Source organism: Nyctereutes procyonoides, unplaced genomic scaffold (genome assembly GCF_905146905.1).
Source record: "Nyctereutes procyonoides isolate TBG_1078 unplaced genomic scaffold, NYPRO_anot_genome, whole genome shotgun sequence".
NCBI classification, from domain to species: domain Eukaryota; kingdom Metazoa; phylum Chordata; class Mammalia; order Carnivora; family Canidae; genus Nyctereutes; species Nyctereutes procyonoides.
Genome location: NW_026575126.1, coordinates 39,570,541 through 39,587,942, shown reverse-complemented (window position 1 = coordinate 39,587,942; position 17,402 = coordinate 39,570,541). Strand labels below are relative to the sequence as shown.

General features: G+C 61.8%; 1 protein-coding gene across 3 annotated transcripts; it reads right to left on the bottom strand.

The window, feature by feature from the left end:
- Positions 1-4,847: 4,847 nt before the first annotated feature.
- On the bottom strand, positions 4,848-16,738 carry GREP1 (glycine rich extracellular protein 1). Of its 3 annotated transcripts, XM_055341382.1 has the most exons (36): positions 16,470-16,738; positions 16,233-16,265; positions 15,644-15,673; positions 15,501-15,530; positions 14,890-14,925; positions 14,542-14,574; positions 14,385-14,444; positions 14,080-14,112; positions 13,923-13,976; positions 13,355-13,387; positions 13,236-13,268; positions 13,111-13,152; positions 12,225-12,257; positions 12,075-12,134; positions 11,301-11,330; positions 11,194-11,226; positions 11,080-11,115; positions 10,840-10,869; positions 10,725-10,757; positions 10,080-10,115; positions 9,626-9,655; positions 9,504-9,533; positions 8,487-8,540; positions 8,320-8,352; positions 8,195-8,230; positions 8,066-8,098; positions 7,924-7,959; positions 7,525-7,656; positions 7,211-7,255; positions 6,869-6,910; positions 6,741-6,773; positions 6,219-6,248; positions 5,835-6,132; positions 5,533-5,577; positions 5,384-5,434; positions 4,848-5,165 (listed from the first exon to the last, which is right to left on the bottom strand). In XM_055341382.1, the coding sequence occupies exons 1-36, from the start codon at positions 16,720-16,722 to the stop codon at positions 4,940-4,942; spliced, it is 2,115 nt and encodes a 704-aa protein (XP_055197357.1). In that variant the 5' UTR covers positions 16,723-16,738; the 3' UTR covers positions 4,848-4,939. The 3 variants fall into 3 exon arrangements, with proteins under 3 accessions (XP_055197357.1, XP_055197356.1, XP_055197358.1); XM_055341381.1 differs by lacking the exons at positions 9,504-9,533; positions 15,501-15,530; positions 15,644-15,673; positions 16,233-16,265; positions 16,470-16,738 and having other exon boundaries at positions 14,890-15,483; XM_055341383.1 differs by lacking the exons at positions 4,848-5,165; positions 5,384-5,434; positions 5,533-5,577; ... (5 more) ...; positions 16,233-16,265; positions 16,470-16,738 and having other exon boundaries at positions 6,263-6,773; positions 6,881-6,910; positions 14,890-15,483.
- Positions 16,739-17,402: the final 664 nt, after the last annotated feature.

Genomic DNA, 17,402 nt, shown 5'->3' with positions numbered 1-17,402 from the left:
TAGGGTGGACTCCACATCCAATGACAGGTGTCTGAGAGGAAAATAGGAAGATTGGAGACACAGGGTAAAGGCTGGTGAAGACAGAGGCCAAGGCTGGATGCCAGGGGCCACCAGAAGCTCCGAGAGGCCAGGAGGGATCCTCCCCTAGAGCCATGGGGCAGCACAGCCCTGCAGCGCCTTGATTTGGGACTTCTGAGATGATAAATTCCTTTTTACTTTAAGCTGCCCAATTTGTGGCGATTTGCTACAGCAGTCACAGGAAATTCATATACTGCCTTTCTTGCTGATGGGTTCTCAGCTCTCAGAGGTTCCCCCAAGGTCATGCTGGCTTCCTGATACCACTCCTGAGCTGCTGCAGAAGAGCACACTGAGATAGGACTTGTGCCTGGTTACCTGAGCCGGAACCACCTGAATAACAAAGGAAATGTTTATTCTGACTTGCACAGGCTGGGGAGAATCTGGCAATGTAGGGGTGGAGGAGAGGCCAGCAAAGGTGGGGAGAGCAAAGGGCTTCCTTGGGTGCTTTCCCGGCGGCGGGGGATGACCTAGCCCTTGCCTGTGATGCTGCGGCTCCAGGGCCCAGTATCCGTCGTCCATCAGACTGCGGCTTTTCCGGGGCACCCAGGCCTGCAGAACCCTGGGCTCTATTTCAGTTCAGTGTGACTCAAGACTTGGAAGGCAGCGTATGGGTCTCGCAGAAGCCATCCACACATAGTGGGTCAGGGCCTTAGTCATGCACTAAGACTCTTCGTTTTATAGTGGAAAATGCGACATTTTGCGAACGCAGACAGAGCATTTTATCTTATTTTTTAGAATTTTTACTTATTTACTTATTCATAGAGACACACACAGAGAGAGGAGAGGCAGAAGCAGGCTCCACGCAGGGAGCCCGACGTGGGACTCGGTCTCCAGGATCACGCCCTGGGCCTAAGGCTGGCGCTAAACCGCTGCGCCACCGGGGCTGCCCAGACAGAGCATTTTAAACGCTTGTTCTAATTTCCTGGAGCCAAGTGCGGTGCCCCCCGCCCGCCCCGGCGGCTCTGATAAGCCGCCCACTTATCAGCACAGGGGATGAGTTACATTCTCAAATAACCAGGCAAGAGGCTTGCTGTAGGGCAGCAAAGTGGAATAAAGACCCTATTCTTAAAATGAACTTATTTTTAGACTTGCTCCTTCCCCCCACCAAAGCTGGCCGGCTCCCCTGACACCGCTCCCGCCATCCCAGCCCGGGCTCCGACCCTCGCTTTGCCCATCGGCCGGCGGGGAAGGCGGTGAGGGCGCCCGGCCCCGCGCCCCAGGCGGCGCTGCTTACTCAGCCGCCCGCAGCCCGCCGGGGTCCAGACCTCGGAAGGGCCGGGCGGTCAGCAGGGCGGCGACAGGAAGAGGTGCGGCGGCGGCGGCGGCGGCGGGAAGGCGGGCAGCAACCAGGGCGCGCGGGGCGCGGGCGGAGCCAGCAGGCCGGAGGGCGAGGGCCGCGCGGGCAGCGGCGGCAGCGGCTGCGGGGGCGGCTCGGCCAGCAGGGGCGGGCGGCCGCGCGCGCCCACGGGCCCGGGCGTGGCGGCGACGGCGGTTGCGGGCAGCGGCGGCAGCGGCAGGTGCGCGGGCGGCGGCGCGGGCGCGGGCAGGCGCGGCAGGTCCTGCAGGGCGAGCGCGGCGGCGGGCGGCGCGGGCACGCAGGCCTCGGGCGGCAGCTCGGGCAGCGCCAGGTGGGCGCCGGGGCCCCAGGGCGCCAGCGGCTCGGGCCGCAGCGGCAGCGCCGGCAGAGGCGGCAGCTCCGCCAAGGCGAGCGCCGAGGGCGGCGGCGGCGGCGCTGGGGGCAGGCCGGGCGGGAGGCCGGGCAGCGGCGGGTGCGGCAGCGACGGGGCGGGCAGCGGGGTCAGCGACAGGGACGCGCGGGCCTGGTCCAGCCGCGAGTGGGCGCGGGCGCGGGCGCGGGCGAGGCGCGGGCTCGAGCGGGAGCGGGGAAGCCGCGACGCCAGCTTGGCCGCCGCTGCCACCCGGGGGCGCAGCGCCCGCCTCCAGCCGCGACCCGGTCCCTCCCCCCGGCGGCCACGCGCGGCGCGGGGACCGGCCCAGCCAATCACGGGCCGACGCGCCCGCCGCCTTCGCGTCTGTCCCGACAGGCGGCACGAGCTACTTCTGGCGGCCAATCAGAGGCGGCAGCGCTTCTGTCAAGCTCTTCCTCCCGCCCTCCCGCGGCCCCAACCAATCACGGCGTCCCTTGGAGCTCAGGCCCCGCCCCCGCCAGCCCGGGGACCAGGCGCTGCACACGCGCCGTTGGCGCCCCCACCTGGCGGCAGGGCCCGCTGAGCCGCGGCCCCGCGGCCAACCACAGTTAACCTTAGTGACTCTGGGATGAGGCGCCTGGCCTGGGTCAAGACTTGTGCAGGTTCTCGTTCAGTTATCTCAAAGAAAAAATAATTCGGAACCAGAATTTGATGACATGTAGCATTTACGCTATTGTTAACGGAGGATATAAACGATAGATGGGTGACAATTAGAAAAAAGGAGAGAATGGTCCATCTCTTTATAATCGGAATATAAGGGGCACCTGGGTGGCTCAGTGGTTGAGCGTCTGCCTTAGCCTCAGGGGCCTGAGATGACCCACAGGGAGCCTCCTTCTCCCTCTGCCTGTGTCCCTGCCTCTGTCTCTGTGTCTGTCTCTCATGAATAAATAAATAAACTCGATTGAAAAAGAATAATATTAGAACATTTTTAGGTGGGTTAAGAAGGATATCACCCATCGCCCTCACTGAGACAGTCTGCTGGGTGGCCCTTATGTCCAGAGGTTGGGTTTTTTTCTTTTAAGATTTTATTTATTTACCTGATGGGTGGGGGAGAGAGGGAGAGAGAGAGAGAGAGCACAGCAAGGGGAGGGGCAGAGGGAGAGGGAGAAGCAGGCTCCCTGATGTGCATGGTGCTGGTTGACACAGAACTCCATCCCAGGACCCCGGGATCACGCCCTGAGCTGAAGGCAGACGCTCAATCACTGAGCCACTCAGGCGTCCCCAGAGGTTGATTTCTAATCCTCTTTTCCAGGGTTAAAGAACAAAAATTCAACTGAGTAAATTTGCAGGTTTAATCGGCTTTAAGGATTCATGAATGGGGCAGCACCCGATCCACCAAGTAAAAAGAACTGCAAGTTGTGCAGCATGGAAGGTTTTTCTTTTATTAATTTTATTTATTTATTTATGATAGTCACACACAGAGAGAGAGAGGCAGAGACACAGGCAGAGGGAGAAGCAGGCTCCATGCACCGGGAGCACGACGTGGGACTCGATCCCAGGTCTCCAGGATCGCGCCCTGGGCCAAAGGCAGGCACCAAACCGCTGCGCCACCCAGGGATCCCAGCATGGAAGGTTTTTATAGGAAGGAGGAGGAGGGTATAAGGACGTGATTAGCAAAAGAAAAGATTGTTCCAGGCAAGGTCACCTTGTCTTTAGGAGGTGTGTGTGGGGCGTCTTAGGTGGTCTTAGGTGGATTACCTCATCTTCCTTGGGGGAGGGCAGATAGTGAAGGCCCATGTGACATCAACTCATTTGGTGCTGACCTGAAAATTCTTGACTGACCCCTTAAGACTTTCTGGGGGAGGTGGAAACTGTGATTAACTTGGGTGTTAAGCCTTTCATTTGGGGACTTGGCCTAAGTGGCTCCATTTTTGGCCTGTTGTTTTCTAACACCTGTAAAAAGACATAATTTATTCTATTATCTTGGGACAGAGAAAGGTGAGACTATTTGGACTTTTAAAAAAATTTTTAAGATCTTATTTATTTGACGAGAGCTAGAGAGAGCCAGCCAGAACAAGTGAGAGGAATGGCAGAGGGAGACAGAGCAGCAGACTCCCCACAGATCAGGGAGCCCCACGCAGGGCTCCATCCTAGGACCCTGAGGTCTGACCTGAGCCAAAGACAGACGCTTTACCCACTGAGCCACCCAGGCAACCCTGACTATTTAGAGATTTTAGAACAATTAGTACTTCTGTGAAAAAGGAAAAATCCAGGATTCTCAAACAGAGCAAATCAAATGAGGTTGGCTAAGAAAAATCAGGCTGGAATTCCAATGTGCACAGAATCTCCTACAAGCTGACAACCTTAAGCCTTGTGCCTATTGCACTGAGGTTTTAGTCTACACCTAAATCCCATCTTTGTAAATCAGGCCATAAAAAAATGAGGGTTCCTCATAAGTTACCCAATCCTATCAAACTGGATATGTCCAGATAAGTACTTCTGTCAAGTGGCAAGAGGTATGGGCTTGGGAGGGCACAGGGAGAGAACAGAGGCCAAGAGGGATGGTTCTGGGCCTGGCCTGGCTCTGAGTAGTTCAGAATAGCAGGTCAGTCCCCAGTTGTGCAACTACCCCCACCCCTGAGCTCCCCACCCCCCTTTCTGGAGGAGGGTGGGGAGGATTTTGCTTCCGCATTTCTGGGAAAGCAGGATAAGAAAAAGCAGACATCTAGTAGCACTAATATGGATACTGGATTAGTCACTGGCTTTTTGAGACCTTTGAAAGCATTCAGTAATCTGACCTATTAAATGACTGATTTATTCATTTCCAAAAGCCCCTTAAGTGCTTAGGAAGAAGTAACTGGTTGGATTTGTAGATCAAGGAGATTCCGTGTGTAACTGAAGCATATAAGGAAATTGGGTTAATCAGGTTTGTAAGGTGCACTGAATGTTCAGGGGGAAGTCAGATCTGTTAAACTCATAATCTTTTTTTTTTCAAACTCATAATCTGAGCATTAATCAGAGAATGTGAAAGTGAGTTTTATATCCTAATTATAAAATTAATCAGTACAATAACACTGGGAAGCACATGGAAGGCTTAAGAGAAAAAGATTTTTTGCTTTAATAGGTTGGTTATAAACATGGACATCAATAATGCACAGGTCCCCTAACTGGGATGTGGCTCCCCCTCTGGATGGTGACAAAGCGCTGCCCCGTTAGGAACAGGTGAATGAGGTGAGGGCCTGCAGCAGCACATAGCACACAGCCAAACAGTGAAGCACGTCGCCTTTATTAATACTTTCAGCCTGCAGGAGACCCCAGGCCAGAAGCATGCCCCCGGGTCTGGGCGCCCTTGCCCAACACCCCAGGCTGCGTCCAGGGTGCTCAGGAGGGGTCAGCAGCAGGGCCTCAGGGCTCAGCGCCTCCCAAGAGGTCAGGGGCCTGGGGAGAGGCAGGGCCCTGGTGAGGTCTGGACCCCTCCTCGCCTCCCAGGGCCCCCAAGCTGTCCCTCTTCCTCCTCTGGTCTCTAGTCACTCAACAGATATCCACAGGCCACCTGAGAGCCCGCTGTCCCTCCAAGGGCTGGGGAGCCAGCCTGGAGGGGCAACAGTGGTAGCAGAGGGCGAGGGGGGCGGGCAGGGCCACCATGACCGTCTCACCTCCATAGCCATTTCCCAGGCCGCTGCTGCCTCTCTTCGCATCCGGGCTGCCTAAGGCACAGACAAGCCGGGGCACCGGATCATCAGGGACGTCAGAGTCCTTCTGCCCTTCCCGGCTTCACCCCAGGCCCTGGGAGACCACCACTTACCAAAGGGGCCAGGGCCCAGCTCTGGCCTCAGCTGTCCATAGGTCGCTGGGGGGAGGGACAAAAGGTGGGAGCACAGAGTCCCCGGTGGCCCTCACCCAAGGTCTTCACCTCCTCATCCTGATCTCGTGTCCAGGCTCCTGCTCAGGGTCCCCTGCTCCACCTGTCTCTCCTCAAACCCCATCCGTTCCCACCTAATTCCTCCTGTCCCTGTTCTACTCCTGCTCTGGGTGGGCCTAGCCCAAGCCCCTGCTCCCGACAGGCACCCCTACAAGCCCATGATGCTCCTCCATGCACCCCATTACCTGGCTGGCTCCCGACCCCTGGATACGCGCCTCCAGCCCCATATCCAGGCTTCGGGGCGAGGCCCCAGGGCTGGACGGAGGGCCAGGAAGAGCCGCGGAGGGCCCCGGCCTGACCTGCAGAGGAGGGCTGCTGTGAGCACCCCGGCCCTCCGGAGCTGGACGTCCAGGATGCCGCAACCTTCCCGGGGCCTCAGAGGTCCCAGGCAGCACGGTTCATCACCTAAACACTCGTTCCTACCATTTCCTTCGGGGCCTGGAACTGCTGCTTTGGGGTAGGCAGGTGCTTCCTCCCCGTAGCCTGTAAAAGATCCAAGAGATTCTGGCCTGGCCCCTGGACATCCCTCGCCCTCATCCCCTGCCCTCTGCCCTCTGCCCCCCACTCACCGTTCCTAAAGCCATTGGCCCCAGGGAACTCTGGAGGAGGGAAGAGGAAGTCAGACAGGAGTAGCCCCTGTGCCCCCACCCCAACCCACCCCAGCACCCCCAGGCACCGGGCTGCAGGAAGACCCCAGCTCCCAGACCATTCCCATAAACAAAACCTGCAAGACAGAAGGAGAGGAGGGCTGGGTGGGTGGCGGGGGTGGGGGCTCAGGGTGACCAGTTCCTGGAGAGATAGGAGGTGGCAGGCAGACAGACAGACTGGCTCAGAGGCAACCCGGAGAGGGCCTCACACACTGTCCCGCTCAGCCAGCTGACCCTGTGCAAAGCCTACCTTCTGGAAGCCTCTCCCGGGCTCCCTGGGGGCAGTCTCCCTCTCGCCCCGGGCTGTACATCAGTCTGCCCCTGTCCCTCCCCAGACGCCACACCTGTCCCTGTCTGGCCTGCTGGCCCAGCGGCTGAGCCAAGCACAGGAGGGCTGGCCGCGGGGAAGACAGCAGCTTGCGCCCAGGGGCCCAGGGGACTCACCGACTTTCTGAGGCTTGAGGCCACCACCAAAGCCTGAGGGGGAGGAAATGGCAGAGACGGGGTCGGAGAGAGCTGAGCGAGGGCCTGAGCGAGGGCCCGGGAAGGGGGCAGGGGAAGGGCCTCCTCACCCAGTTCTGTACCTGCTCCATAGCCATTCGGGAGCTGGGACCCTGTGAGGGGAATGGGAATCAGCTGAGAGCACCCAGACTTTCCCTAACTCACCAGGGAGCAAGTAGGAACCTGAGGGGCTGGGGGTGGGGGACAGAGGGACACCCCCTACCAACAGGGAATAGAACAGGAAGAAACAGGCTTCCCATTCAGCGAGAGAGCCTGCGGGTAGACTTGGGGAGGGACTTCCTGGCCTTGAGGAGCCTGAGCAGCTAAGCCGACAGGGGCCCAAGGACAGTGGAGGAGTGACCCCAGGAGTGACCCAGTGTCCTAGGACGTGGGGACAGAGAGCAGAGTCACACCTGCTTTCTGAGGCTTCAGTCCCCAGGAGATGGCCGGAGTCGGTGCTAGGAGGAAGGCCAAGGGACAGGAGTGAGCCGAGGGCCAGGAGGAGGCTGTGCTGCAGCCTGCCCTGGGGGCCGGGGCGGGGGCGCTGCCAACGGGGGTCGCCCAGGGTCTCAGGGCCAGAGTCAGGCTTCCCCTCAGCTCGCTGTGACAAGCCTCAGTCCCGCTAGAGTGGATGTGGGGGCTTCTGAGCAGCCCAGCTAGACCCAGCCCCTCCTGGGACCAGGCATCCCTGGTGCCCCTCTTGGTGCCCCCAACCCCCCACACTGACCTGGGAACTTGCTGTTCTGCACTGGGGGAGAGGGCTGAGATTTGGGACCCCAGTCGCCCCCTTTATCAGAAGGGGTCCCCGAAGTGGGAAACTTGGGGAGAAGCAGTGGAGGGACCCTCCCATTGCAGGGACCTAGATCGGGGAGGAAGCGGGAGGGCAGTGAACCCAGGCGGCGCCTTCCCTGGGTGCTCTCCTGGCCTGAGCCTGGCCAAGCCAGCAGCCTGCAGCGACCTCCAGGGCAGACAGCTTCCAGGGGGGCCACTGGCTAAGCCCCAGTCCCGTGGTGCTTGGGGACAAGGTGACCCCGCCATCTAGCACGGCTCCTCTGCCTTCCAGCAACACCCTCCGGCCTCTCCTGATGTGCCTCCCTTCACCCCCAGCCCTGCCCGGGAGCCTCACCTGACTGGGCCCCCAACCCATTTCCGTTGCCATATCCTGCAGAGAAAAAGCAGGGACGTGAGGGGGAGCAATACGGGGAGGGGAGGGTCCTGGAGGGAGGCAGGAGGAGGTGCAGGACCACAATGGGAGGGCTCTCACTTGCCTGGCTTTTGAAGTTTCACACCCCCTCCCAGAGCTGCAGGAGACAGGCAGCTTCAGACTTCAGACCTCAAGCCCCAGCAGAGCCCCGCCCCCCAGTCTCCCCGTCCTCCCCAGCCCCCACTGCACTCACCTGCTGGGAGCTGCAGCCCGGGCCCTGGCAAGTATCCTGGGGGGAAGAGCAGGCATGAGGGCAGAGGCTGGGCGGCAGCAGCTGTAGGGCAGGGCAGAGGAGGGGCATGGGGTGGGGGGGCTCACCTGGCTTTGGAGGGCTCAGGCCCCTTCCCAGGCCTGCGGAGATACAGAAACAGGCTGAGTGACAAGTGGGCCTTCCCCAGGACCCAACTCTGCCCCAGGAGGCCCTGTGCCCCCTCCTCCCCCGCCCCCTCACCCCAGCACCCCAGGGCGCCCCCTGCCTCTCTCACCTGGCTGGGCCCCCTCGCCTGGGAAGGCTCCTGCTCCCAGCCCATTCCTGTAGACTGGGAGACAGGGTGTGGGTTGTGAGGGGGAAAGGAAGGGTGGGTGAAGAGTTTCCAGTGGTAGAGAAGAGTAGGGGCCCCATCCTGACACCGACCCCAATTCCCAAGTTTTCCCACAGCACCAAGCAATTCTCCCGACACCAGCTGGATGTCTGACTATGTCACTCAGTCCTGGCACCAGCCACCTGCAGATGGCCTCCGACTCCCCATCACAGCCCCGTGGCCACCGGCACTTCTGACCCGCTGGCTATGAACCACACTCCCTGGGGGTGAGTGATTTGCTACAGCAGCTCACAGAACTCAGGGAAACAGGTTACCTACTAGAACACAGGCCTCTTACAGGGCCGAGAGCTCAGGACCAGCAGATGAGAGGCATGCAGAGGGCAGGCTTGGGGGAAGGACTGAGGGGCCTCGTCCCTGCCCTTGGGCCCCCTGCCTCTCTGCACCTCCAGGGGCAGCTCCGGGGGGGGGGCACCTCCAGGAGCAGCTCCACGGGGCGGGGGACACCTCCATGTGGGGACAGCTCCATGGGGGCAACTCCAGGGGGGACACCTCCAGGGGCAGCTCCACGGGGGTAGGCACCTCCATGGGAGGACAGCTCCACGGGGGGGCACCTCCACGGGGGGCACCTCCAGGGGGCAACCGTCCCAGTGGCTCTCCCAACCCAGCCCTTCTCAGGGTTTGGGGAGGCTTCCTTGCACTGGCCCTCTGGTGACTCTTTCAATCTCCAGCCCGCCCCCTCCCTGGAAGTCAAAGGGTGAACCCGAATCACAAGGTGGGTTCCCCTGGCAACTAGCTCCCCCCTTAGGTGACTTAGTGGCTCTGCAAGTCACTTCATTAGCCACAAAAGACACCTGCACCCCTCACTGAGGAGAGTCCAAGACTGAGGAGCTCTGCGCGGCAACTAGAGACCCCACAGTTACTTCCTACTAGAAGTCACGGTATCACAGGGAGAGACTTCACCTGGCTTCAGCTTCCCGCCCTCACGGATGCCTGGAGAGATGCAGCAGGTGAGCCCCCACAGGTGAGCGCACGCCCCCATCTCGGCCCCTCCTCAGAACTCCTGGTGTCTGCCACCTCCCTACCTGGTCTGTAGCCCATGGGGACCACAGGGCCTGTGGGGACAGGAGAGGCCTGGTAGGAAGGCCAGGGCTCAGACAAGGAACCTGGGCCTCCTGAGCCTCCTGCCACCTCTGCTCAGTCGCCAGCCCCGCCCTTGCCCTTTCCTGGTCGGGCTGGACGCCCGATGGGGCCGGGTGAGGACCAGCGCTCCTCTCCCCTCAGCACCTGCCCTGGGGCTGTGGGGAGCAGGGGGGGCCCTGGGGGAGGAGGGATGAATGGGGGGTAGGGTGGGGGATGAGCAGGGGGCTAGGGTGGGGGAATCACCTGTGGTCCCCCCTCAGAGTTTAGCAGAATCAGGGGTCCTGGAGGCCCTGTCAGCTGCTCCTTAGCCTTCACCAGCCCTGCCTCTACAAGGCCTGGAGGGAGGGGTGTGAGGATGCCCAGACTTGTACCCCCCAGGCCCCTCCAGTCTCTCACCTGGCTGGGCTCCCAGCCCGTTGCCGTTCCCGAATCCTGGGGGGCAGATGGACAGGGGATGTAGTGGGGCCAGGGGAGCTCAGGTTTGGGGGAGGTGCAGAAAGGCAGGGGTGAGGCTGACCTGGCTTTGGGGTTTACTGCCCCACCTTGGCCTTGGCCGGGGGAGGTGGAGGCTGATGTTGCCCCGGCCCTGACCTCTCCTCAGGGTCCCCTATGCACCCCCCACACCCTGTTCCTGTTTTTCTTCCAACCCCTGGGACCCAAACCCAGCTATCCTCACATGGCTGGGCTCCTGGTCCATTTTCGTTACCACATCCAGGGAGGAGGAACGGACAGTGTTTGAGGGGTTCAGGAGGAGGCAGTGGGTGCAAGGCTGCCTCCTCCCTCCCCGGGCTTCAGGGGTTTCCCGCCCCGGGCTTCAGGGGTTTCCCGCCCCTCCCGGCCACAGGCCAGGCTCTGCCCCCCCACCACGTGGAGGCCAGCCCTCTGCCTTCCTCTGGCCTCGGGAGAAGCCTGGGCCCCAGCCCTGGGAAGGCCATGCCCTGCAGCGGTTCCCGGACCCTAGGGAGTGACAGGGAGGCTGAGGAGGGGGTGCTCTGGCTTCAGGGGGTTCATGGATATAAACGAGTCCGGGGCAGGACTCACCTGGCTTCTGAGGCTTCGTGCCCACCCCAAAGCCTGGAGAAGACACAGGAGCAGGTGAGGCACCTGGGAGTCCCATCCCAAGGCCTCCCCAAGGGCCTCCCCACTTTGTTCCTACCTGCTCCATATCCATTCTGGGTTGCTAGGCCTGTGGGAAGAGGAAGGGTGAGTTGGGGTATTTGGGGTCCAGCTGAGGTAGATGTGAAGGGGCCCCCTTCAGAGCCAAGCCAGAAAGCTGGAATCCCAGAGGCCTACTCTCAGCACTCCCTCAATTATTTACCAATCCTACCCCAACAAGGCCTGGAGGGAGGCGGGAGAGGAGCCCAGAGGCGGCTCCCCAGGCCCCCCAGTCTCTCACCTGGCTGGGCTCCCAGCCCATTGCCGTTCCCGAATCCTGGGGGGCAGTTGGGGGGCTGTGTGAATGGGGTGGAGCTTAGGTTTGGGGGTGGAGATAGGCAGGGGCGAGGCTCACCTGGCTTCTGGGGCTTCATACCCCCTCCAAAGCCTGGTGGAGACAGGGAGCAGATGAGGGCCCAGTCCCCATCTCTGGGTGTCCCCAGAGCCCTGGGATACTCCTACCTGGTCCGTAGCCATTTTGAGTCACAGGACCTAATGGGAGGTAAGAGGGGATCTGGGCCAGTGTCTCTCTGAGGCTCCCCCTGGAACCTGGACCCTGTGGCTCTAAATCCACTGCCACCCCCACCCAGTTGAGTCCCTGACCTCCTCCTGGAGCCCAGCTCCCTGGGGAGCCTGAATGCCACCCCCGCTGCCTGGGTCCCATCTGGTGGGGTGTCACGGCCACCACGGGCATCAGCCAGCCAGGGAGACAGGCTCTGTGCCACGACTTTGCCTCATGGAGCACAGGGTTAGTGCGAGCTCCTGCCACCTGGCCTCTGAGCTGTTCCAGTGCCTGCGCCCTCTGTCCTCTGTTGGAGGCCCCAGCTCAAGGACCCCCAGATTTTTCAGTGGGCCCCAGCCAGCGGTCTTCCCCGGCCTCCTCTCCCCAAATGCTCCTGGCTCCCCCCAGGGGGCACCACGGCCCCCTTCCTCAAGCTCCTTTCCCGTCCCCCATCTCAGTGCACCCCAGGTCCTGCAGCGCGGTCTCCCACCCGGCTAGCCCCTGGCTGTCCGTGCGCTAGGGCGGCTCACAGCAGGTGGGAGAGGAGGCAGTGGCAAGGGGGTGTCACGTGGCTTCTGTGGCTTTAGTTCTCCCAGGCATGGGGAGGGCCAGGAGGCCGGCTGTGTGTCCACCTGGCCCCTCTTCCTCCCTTGGAACTGGGGGCAGGCCCCGAATCATAACTAGGCCTGGGCCGCCTCAGTGACTCCCACGCTCCTGGAGCCCCAGAGCCTCACCTGGTTGGGCTCCTGCTCCTGGGAAGGCACCGCCTCCTAGCCCATTCCCATTCCTGAATCCTGGGGAGACAGAGCCAGAGGGAGTAAGGGGGTGTGGGGCTCAGGAGCACAGATGAAGACAGCTGACAGGGAGACAACTAGGGGGCTCACCTGGCTTCTGTGGACTTACACCCGCTCCCAGGCCTGGGGGAGAGGAGCAGGTGAGGGACCCAGAAGCTCAGCCCTGGCTTCCAGCTTCAACCGGCCCCCTCACTACCCCCCACTCCCAAAGCTGCACGATTTAGTGGCCAGGGGACTGGGGGGTGACACAGAAAAGCTGGGTGCCGCTGAAACAGGCCCCCACTCTCCTCCACCCTGCCGTCAGGATCCCAGCCCTCCCCTCACACATCCCTCCTCTCAGCCTGGCAGGGGGCTGTGGGGCCTGTGACAGGAGAGGGGCTGAGGAGGTGAGGCAGCGAAGGACCCACCCTCCAGACCTGTCCCCACAGCTGCCCTCCATCCGCCTGGCCCCCGCCTAACCCCTGGTCTCCCTGCCACTGTGAGGCCAAGTCCAGCTTCCTGGAGCCCAGGGAGGTTCACCCTGGCTTAAAACCCCAAGGGTGTGCCCACTGCAAGGTCAGAGCCCCCCAGCTTCAGGCCGCAGGCTCCACTCTCCCTTTCCAAGTCTGGGATTGGATTCCCCAGGACGGGGCGTGGCCAAGGGCAGCCACTGGGGCGCTAGGGGAATGAGTGGGCCCCTAAGAGCCCCTCTGCTGGGAATCAAGGCCGGGGATCCTGACCTCTCCATCCACGTGACACCCCCCCACCCCTGCCCGCCCCAGCTGCCCCAGCAGTGGGCTCCCTGCATGGCCAGCTCCATGGCCTGGAGAGGAGAGGCTTGGATGGAGGACAGAGTCCCAGGGACAAGCCACATGTGAGCGTCATCCCATCCTATGCCCCAGACATCTCCCCTCCCCCCAGAAATCAATCTTCTGCCCTCCACTCCCTGCCCTCCCTAGCTCCTCCCCAGACCCCAGCTTGGCCCAGGTGCCCTCACCTGGCTGGGCTCCGACTCCCATTCCGTTCCCATTGCCAAATGCTGGGAAGACAGCAAGAGGGAGTGAGGGGGAGGCCGGAGGCCGGGAGGAAGACGGCAGGGAGGGACAGAGGGGCGCGGCTCACCTGGCTTTTGAGGCTTCACGCCCCCTCCAACTCCTGAGAAAGGGTCAGGGACCAGCTGAGGGGGCCTGGAGCTCCCCTGAACCCCCACACCCATGCACATGCCCCGGCCCCCGCCCTACCTGGTCCCTGGCCGCCATTCTGAGCCATGGGGCCTGGGGAAATGAGGGGAGCAGGGCTGGAGCGGCACAAACATGGCTGCTTTGGGGAGCCCTCATCCTTTCCTGTGCTGCCTTCATAGGACCCCGTGTCCCTTAGCTGCTCGGGGAAGTCGGGAAGACCCTGCCCCAGATGGCTCCCCCGCAAGAGTGACAGGGGCATCCCTGCCCAAGCCAGGGCCTGGAGGGCCCTCTCCCCTCACCTAGCTTGAGGAGGCCTGGGGAGAGGCAGAGGCTTCCCCCACCCCCTGCCCTGCCCCCCAACTTTCTCCCCCATTCATTCCCTCCTTCCTTTTTTTTTTAAGAGTTTATTTATTTATTCATGAGGGAGACAGAGACACAGGCAGAGGGAGAAGCAGGCTCCCTGTGGGGAGCCCCAGTAGGACTCAATCCTGGATCCCGGGGTCACGCCCTGAGCCAAAAGCAGATACTCAACCGCTGAGCCACCCAGGCGGCCATTCTTCCCTCCTTCCAACCCCTCCCCCCCCCCCCCCCCCGCCCCCGCCCGGGCTCAGGCTCCTGGTGTCCTCACCTGGCTGGGCTCCCAGCCTTGGGAAGGCACCCATTCCCAGTCCATTTCCGTATACTGGGGAGACAAAGCCAGAGGGAATAAAGAAGAGGGAAATGGGCGTCAGAGGGAGCCTGACAGAAGGCAGGCTGGGGTGGGGGGCATGCAGCGGTCATCTCACCTGGCTTCTGGGGTTGCACACCACCTCCAAAACCTGGGGACAGAGATGTGGTAGGTGAGGGGGTCCCAGGGACCCAGCCTCTTTCCGGCTCTGTAGCCATGCTGGGCTGAGGAGGAGGGCAGAGGGCTTCTGGGGTCCCAGCTGAAATGGGGGGTGAAACAGGGGTGCCCTTCTCCCCCTCCCCAAAACTTTTATGGCCTTTCTCTTCCATTTCCAAAAAGTCCCCAGGTCTGCCCTAGGGGAGCCTGGGAGACCTCCCAATGCTGACCCAGCCTCCTCAGCAGCCCCCCCTTCCCCCGTCTCACCTGGCTGGGTGACAGCACCCGGGAAGGCCCCTGCTGCCAGCCCATTTCTGTTCCCAAACCCTGGGGAGACAGGGCGGGAAGCTGTCAGGCTGGAATAAGAGAATAATGTGGGAGGGCAGCAGAGCAGAGATGGGGGGTGACAGGGCGGGAGGCTCACCTGGCTTCTGGGCTCTTATACCCGCTCCGATGCCTGAGAGGGACATGGGGATCAAGTGGGGGTCTCAGCTCCCATTTCACAAATACCTCTGGCATCCTGACCCCAGCTCCCAGTCACCCCGAGCCCACCTCTTCCTGTGGGTGGAGGACCCACGGGGAGAGGGAGGGATGAATGGGGTGATTTGGAGTCCTAGCTGGAGTGGGGGTACAGGACCCTTGGACCCAGCCAGAAACAGCAAACTGAAAAACTCCCTACCTGCCCCTCAATCATTAAAAAATCCTGATCATCCCCCCCTCAGGCCAGGGAGGGAGGCAGAGAGAACCAACCCCCAGAGTCTACCGATCTCACCTGGCTGGGTTCCCAGTCCATTCCCGTTCTCAAATCCTGGGTGGACAGATGGAGATAAGGGGTGTGAGAGAAAGGTGGGGAGCCAGAGCAGAGCTGGGGCATGCCCACCTGGCTTCTGAGGTTTAATAGCCCCTCTGCAGCCAGGGGGGACCCAGGGAGTAGGTGAGGGTCCCCGGATTCCCTCCTGCAGGATCTCCCAGGACACCTCCCCCACAGCCATTCTGGCTCTGGTAGGTCCACCCCAGAGGGTGGAGGGCCCCGCTGGTGCCAGGCAGGGGCCCTGGAGCCCACTCCCAGCTGGCCCAGAGGGCGCGCAGCGAGCAGACTCGTGCCCCCCCCACCTCGGCACGGGGCCCCACGGGGTGGCACAGAGAACAAGCGGGGACAGGGAGGGGTTGGGGGTGTCCGGGGTGCGGCACACGGGTGCGATGGCGCCAGAACAGTCTTGGTGTCCTAGGTGGAGGGCAGTGTGCACAGGAGGGAAAGGAGATGCCGAAGGGGGCACCAGTTCGCTGCTCTGAGGAGGGTGGGGCGGAGTCAGCAGCGTCCCCCACATATTGTTGAGGTGGCTGCTTCTCCTAACCCCAAGATCCCATTTGCCCATCTCTCACCTGCTCCCAGGCCACCGAGGGGGCCATAGCCTGGCGGGGATGGGGGGAAGAGATAAGAAGTTGAGCCCTAAGGACCAAGAGCTGGGGTGCCTTCCCCTGTTCGGAGGACACAGCTGCTCCCGCCTGCCCACCCTCAGCTTTACCTGATCTGTAGCCATTGGGGCTCCCTAAGCCTGTGGGTTGTGGAGAAGGGGGTTAACTTCCTTCCCGGAAATCTCACCCTCCAGGTGCCTCACCCCCTGATCTTTCTTTCCTGCCGCTCAGGTGCATCAAGTCTTGGGAGGGAGCCCCTTGGACCCCACAGATCCCAGCGTGAAGACCCTTCTGTGCCACTCTGCACCCACCAGCCCCAGCCCTTGGCCCGTCTTCTTCCCTCCTGCTGCACCTCCAGGCCTTTGCCCCTCCTCACTGCCAGGGGGTCCTTACCCTCCCTGTCACAGCTTGGCCCCCTTGAAGACCCGCTTCCAAGCCTCTCCTCTGGGGTGTTCTCCCGCCCGGAGTTGGGGTTCTGCGCATCTCACCCTGGTTCCAAAGACTCCCCACACCTGAGCTGACTACGGACAAGACTGTCTGCCATGAAGTCAGCGAGGGACCCTGACCCCTCCTGGGCCCTACATCTGGATCCCAGAACCAGCTAGCGAACATCTGGGGCCCTCCCTCAGAGATCTCCCAGACCCTTGGGGACAGATGAGGGCCTCTTCCTTGACCTCAGTGCCAGGAGGGACCACTTACCTTTCCCTAGGCCCAGAGACAACAGAGGTAGCCCTGGGGAGCAAGGAGGTGCAGACTCAGGGTGGGGACCCCAGAGATGGAGAGGGAGAAGAACCTAGGCATCTATCCCTAAGCTCCCAACACCCTGCCCAGGCCAGACCTCACACACCCGACCCCCTCTCCAGAGCCCTGGCACTGGCCCAATGCTATACCTCGACCTCCCAGCCCCCACCTCAGCTGCCCGCCTCCCGCCCTCACCGCCTTGTAGGCTCTCAGAAGTCAAGCAGAGCAGGAAAAAGGCCGTGGGGAAGGCCCAGGTGCCCATGATGCCGAGTGCAGTGGGAGGGCACACACCCTTTGGGCCTTTAAACACCCCTGCTGGGTGGAGGCTCTCACCCAGGCCCCCCAGCTGTGAGTGGAGAGGCTCTGTTGGCAGACCCAGGGGGCTGGCCCCCCACCTCCCTCTGTGGCAGGACTCCAGACCCTGGCCTTCTCCTGCCCCACCCCTCATCTATCATGAGTGCTGACAGCCGGGACAGGCCCCCACCTGGCCCCTGAGGCTCCTCTACCCCTGTCAGGATTGGGGCCCTGGCGCCAGGCCTTGGGGGCTCAGATTCCCTCCCAGCAGCTGGCAAGGGGCAGGCAGGCACCCCAGGCCCAGCCCACATACAACTGGAGACAGGAGGGAAAGCCAGGCCCAGAAATGTGGGGGTGGCTGACAGGGGAGACTCAGAATGACTTACTGTGTTACACAGAGAGCCGGGGGCAGAGGTCACTGAGTTCCAGAGGCATGTAGAGAAGCAAGAGTGAAGGAGACGAGGTCTGACAGGTCAGCTGTCCAAGAAGAGCCAGGCTATTGGCGAATCTAACCCTGGAGACTCCAGGACCACACCAGGAGGTACCCTGGGCTTCCAGCTGAGGCTCTGAGTAGAAGCGTGGGCCCCAGCCTCCCTCCCCTGAGAGGTGGTGATTCACAGGGAGCCTGTCCAGGGAGCCCTGCCATTGCTTGAAGGCTCGCTGGGGCCCTCCTGCTGCAGGGCCCTCGCGTGTCACCTCCAGCTCCTGCTCCGCTGCAGCCACAGTGACTCTAACTCTGGGGGACATGGCGGGGGCACTGCTTAGGTGTGATGGGGACAGTGAGCACTTTGTTTCTAGGTGGTGGCAGATGAGCCTGCAGCCCGGGCCAGGAGC

Coding starts and splice junctions, on each gene's coding strand:
- GREP1 (XM_055341381.1), bottom strand. CDS start 15,445: ATGTGGGGGACGCTGCTGACTCCGCCCCACCCTCCTCAGAGCAGCGAA. Junction 14,575..14,889: donor TGGACTGGGAACCCAGCCAG/GTGAGATCGGTA, acceptor TGTCCCTCTCAG/GCATCGGAGCGGGTATAAGA. Junction 9,656..10,079: donor CGGGCTGGGAGCCCAGCCAG/GTGAGAGACTGG, acceptor CTGTCCCCACAG/GCCCTGTGGTCCCCATGGGC.